Source organism: Rhagoletis zephyria, unplaced genomic scaffold (assembly GCF_001687245.7).
Source record: "Rhagoletis zephyria isolate East Lansing unplaced genomic scaffold, Rhagoletis_zephyria_1.1 Rzeph_scaffold_04264, whole genome shotgun sequence".
Lineage (NCBI taxonomy): Eukaryota > Metazoa > Arthropoda > Insecta > Diptera > Tephritidae > Rhagoletis > Rhagoletis zephyria.
This window is the reverse complement of record NW_016161347.1, coordinates 21,201-25,676: the sequence shown is the minus strand read 5'-3', so window position 1 is coordinate 25,676 and position 4,476 is coordinate 21,201. Positions and strand designations below refer to the sequence as shown.

Sequence of the window (4,476 nt, the reverse complement as noted above, 5' to 3'; positions counted from 1 at the left end):
ATATGTATACTCTACTTGTATTTTTATTTATCCTGGGGCTGTACACTTCCTGTATCTTGTTTGCTGAGAGGATATAAAAAAATATTTAGCATGTGCTTTGCTCCTAGCATTTCTCTGACTTTTACATGCTTAAGTACATGAATACACAAGAACTTCTACATATGTATTTATCTACCATTGTAGTTACTTAGAGTATATAAAGATTTGTTTGGCCAGCAGCTGGCATTGTTTCAGAAATATATACATACATTCATATATGCACTTGTCTATTTATGTATGTATGTAATTAGATATGATATTTTAACTTTTTGTGTACATTTAACATGTCTCGTTCATTTATATATATGTATGTACATAGATACATGTGTACATATAAATATGCCAGCAGCTGGTTTTAATACGCACATTAATTACTTCCTGATATTTTCTCTCACACTTATTCAGTTTTTCCTTTTTACAATAGTTAAGTTCCCCCTTTTTACAACAGCCTCTCCAGATCCTCACTTTCAGCTTCACTCGTGAACGAGTCTGTATCAGTAAAATAATCTTCCCCCCGATTTCGTCTACAGCAAATTCGTCGGCTTATTTCATCGTCACTCCAATGTTCGAATTCTTCTTTGTGATGTTCTAGTATCATGAGTGATGGAAAGAGGCTATCGCAGGCGCTGCAACTGTAAGAGAAAGAGGAGAGTTTTAAATAAAAGCATTGCATACATTTCTTTGGCATGTGCTTTATTAACTTTGATATGAAAGGCAATGTAATAAAGAAAAATGAATTTAAATGAAAGCTAAATGATTGGATTGTGGCTACATATGTATATATTTTAATTAATTTACAACAATAATAAATGAAGAAAATAGCTTTAATTTCATAATAAAAAGGATAGCTTGACCGTTGCTTACAATTTAAGGTTTATTTCTTTAACAGTTTATCCTTTACTTTTGCTGTTTTTATTAAACGTTGGTCTGTGCAGAAAATGCCAAAATTGTCGGAAAAAATGTCAATATTGATAGGTTGACCGAAAAATGCTCGTAAAGGTACACATGAAAATGACTCCGCAATTCACATAAATATAGTTAGGTGGTTCAAAAAATTACATATTGTCGTATGTCGTAAAGTTTTTAACGGCTAAATAAATGTTAAGACTACTTGAAACCACAACCAATTATTTTTTGATGGTGGAAAATTTAGCCATTTAAAGTTTGCATCATACAACAATACGACAGTATACAACACCTTGGGTACTGCCTTAGTATAACTTGTTATAAACGTAGAGCAAAGACGATGTACATATTGGCTTGCCACGGAAACACAGCTATAGAGACGGCAACGTCGATAACGATGTTTAACTGGTCGACTGCCAGTTAAGGGCCGGTTACGCAATGTCTGGTTAACACTAATCTTAATTTAAGATTATCCCACTGGGGCATAACAAAAAAAAGTCGTACTTATATTTTATTTTGCTGGAAACTGCTTCTACAGAATGTCTGTTAATCGTTCAGTTAAGTAGATTGAATTTTTCGATTATCGCAGAAAATATGGCATTTGTATTATTTTTCATTTGGAAGTTGCATATTAGGTTTTAATATTGTGCTCTAAGGAGCCTTTTTAATTACGCTCCTAAATATCACTAATCTCATAATACTGTTTAGGCGTGACTGCTAACACCAGGCGCCTAAATGCATGCTAAATACAGCTGCATGTTCAAAAATTTCCCACATTCAATAAATTACATTTTTGCGCAGGTACTTCTNATTACTAAATTCTAAAAACTCAGTGCTACATTAGTGTAAATAAACCTTAAAATTAGAACAAAGGCAAAATAAGCTTAACGCTAATTACTTATTTTGCAATTATGCAAGCGGTGGAAAGTGGTAGCGACAGCGAAAATATTTAGACTTATGGTCTGATTACGCTTGCTTCGCATACCTTCGCACAACTTCGCATAAACTTCAAGCAGTAATTATGTATGTACTTTGTATGTACTCCAATATCCAGAAATTAGCAGAACTTTTAAAAACTTAGCGATCTATAGCGTTTAGATTTTGCTTCACATTTTCTTAAGTTACATTTCTATTGCGCTGGTATAAATGGTTGTGCGAAGTTACGCGAAGTATGCATAATCAGACCTTTATACTAAACAGACAATTCGGAACGCTCTGTAGCTGAGGTCTGTCTGATGGTGTTGAAGGCGCTCATTAGTCTACATATGTAAGTGTGTAATGTGTTGGGCTTCTTCAATTAACGAGTTCAGCTGCTCCTGCTGATGACAATGCTAATGAGCGCAATGATAATGAACTTGATGGGACAAAAATAAATGGAAAATCTGCTGCTTTCCCTTAATACTCATTTGTGTGAGTGAATAGAAAATGAAAGTTGCCGCATTCGTTAATTCATCTCGTAATTAATTCAGCTTTTGGATTAGTTACTCTCATTATGCTTGCATATCTAACTTACATATTTAATTTTTCTTGTATGCATGCGTATGTATTTGAGTATTACAGGCAATTGATTTATGAGCTAATTAATTTGCAACGTACTACATAAATAGTGTAATGAGATAAAGAGATATTTGAACTTTACTAAAACTCTTGGTGTTATTTACTGGTTTTCTGGGAAGTTTAGTCTCATTTAACTATATGTGAAATTTTTTTCAAGAATTTTTAATGCTTAACTAAAAAATAAAAAAAAAAATAAAAAACAGTGCAATAAATAAATAAAATAAAGTGTATATTATAAACAATATAAAAAGTTCTTTGTTATAGTTAACTTAAAAAACAAAAGCATAACTATAACTTCAAACTTTCATCAAAAAATAAAAACTTGCTTCGGCCAAAAGCGCCCCAAACACTTCAAAACTGTTTTATATATTACATATATTTTTTTTTTTTTTTAATTTGAGATGGTCTGGACACCAGGCGCCTATTTAAGTTTGAAGGACAATGGGTATTGAAATGTTTTGTAAAAGGCTCTACTCTTAGGCTGTGCCTCTAATAATGATAACAGATTGGCGACAGATTGGATACGAAAAAATACTTTAGTTTTGAAGTTATGTATACAAATACATACCTCTATACATTTTTCTGTATAGATTAATTGCTCCCCCTCTTTTCGAATTCGGATTCCTCTCAAAAGGATCATGAATATTATCTATATAGATATAATGGGCTAGATAAATAAAAACTAAGCAATTGCGTTTTGTCTGCAAGGGCGGGCGGAAAGACAGACTTCACTCAATAGTTTTTTTTCTTCTTCATCCTAAATATTTTGGTATACATTTATATGTCCATAGCTGCGCTAACGTATCCCGAGTTTGTTAGGTCATGTGTTTCAAAAGTTACTCACACGCCCCGAAGTATACATTGGCATTGCACAGCGGTGGCTGCTGTGAGTAATCTAAATTTCTTCACTATTAAAATGTTCTTTCATAAAAGGAGCTGATGGGTTGTCATTTAATTTAAAAGTATATGGAATTTTACATTACAATATAGTGAGTGAAAAATGGCTAAGAAATGCATATATGTAATAATAAACATAAATTATATATCTACAAAAAAAGCTTTAATATACTGCAATATTCATATATGCCTTTGTTTATAAACAAATGCCTATTTATGCAAATTCATGCATTATTATGTCCGTATTTATGAGGATAAAACCGCAAAATTGGTGTAAGATGAAACGCTGCTCATTGCTTTCGGCTATTTATTCTGCAAATATTACTCATAAAGCAAAATTTAATTTCTATGTGATTTTTTCGCCTTTCTTTGCTCTCTTTATCAGCACGTGTTTCGCCATTACATACAATTTCAGTATTAAAATAGCGCCAGTTTACGATGTAATAAATTTCATTCCATCAACGTGCCTAATTTGCGTAAATTACTGAAATGCATACATATCTACATACCAACATATATAATACAACTCGAAAGTTTCTCTTCCCTTTTTGTTTGGGGCACACAATTTGTAAGCAAATTTTTTATTTATTTAATGGTTGTAACTTACACCACATGCCAAAAAAAAAATCTCTGACCAGGGTACAGTTTCTGCCCTTCTTCAACACAATTTACAAAAAAAAACAGGGTTTTGGTAATCGTCTCTGAATATATCACAGCCAAAGGCCTAAAACCTTGTACATATATGCGAAAACTGGACTTAAGTACCTAAAGGGAGGCCGACATCGCATTCTCTTAAAGGAAACGGGGACATTAAAAATAATACTGTAGGAAAAATCTCAAGTTTTAAAATGGCACAAAAAAAGGCGAAGCATATAAACTTACATACGTATGTACATTTATATCAATTACTCACAATCAATATATCACGATTTTGATTATTTTTCATTTTATTGCAACTAGCTAATCTGAAATTACCAGAAGTTTTCATTTGATTGAGGTGTCAAAAATATTTAAAACTAAAAATTATCAAAAAATATGAAAATTGTAGTTCAAGTATGAACAGAAGCGATACCGATA

The 4,476-nt window shown here is 32.1% G+C and overlaps 1 protein-coding gene across 1 annotated transcript in view; it reads right to left on the bottom strand.

Annotated features, from left to right (window-relative positions):
* Window positions 1–333: 333 nt before the first annotated feature.
* Window positions 334–4,476, bottom strand: part of LOC108370482 (uncharacterized) — a 20,047-nt gene continuing 15,904 nt past the window's right edge. Inside the window, exon 4 of the mRNA XM_017625809.1 lies at window positions 334–671. Coding sequence (XP_017481298.1) covers window positions 479–671 — 193 coding nt within the window. The 3' untranslated portion in view covers window positions 334–478. The remainder of the gene's footprint in view (window positions 672–4,476) is intronic.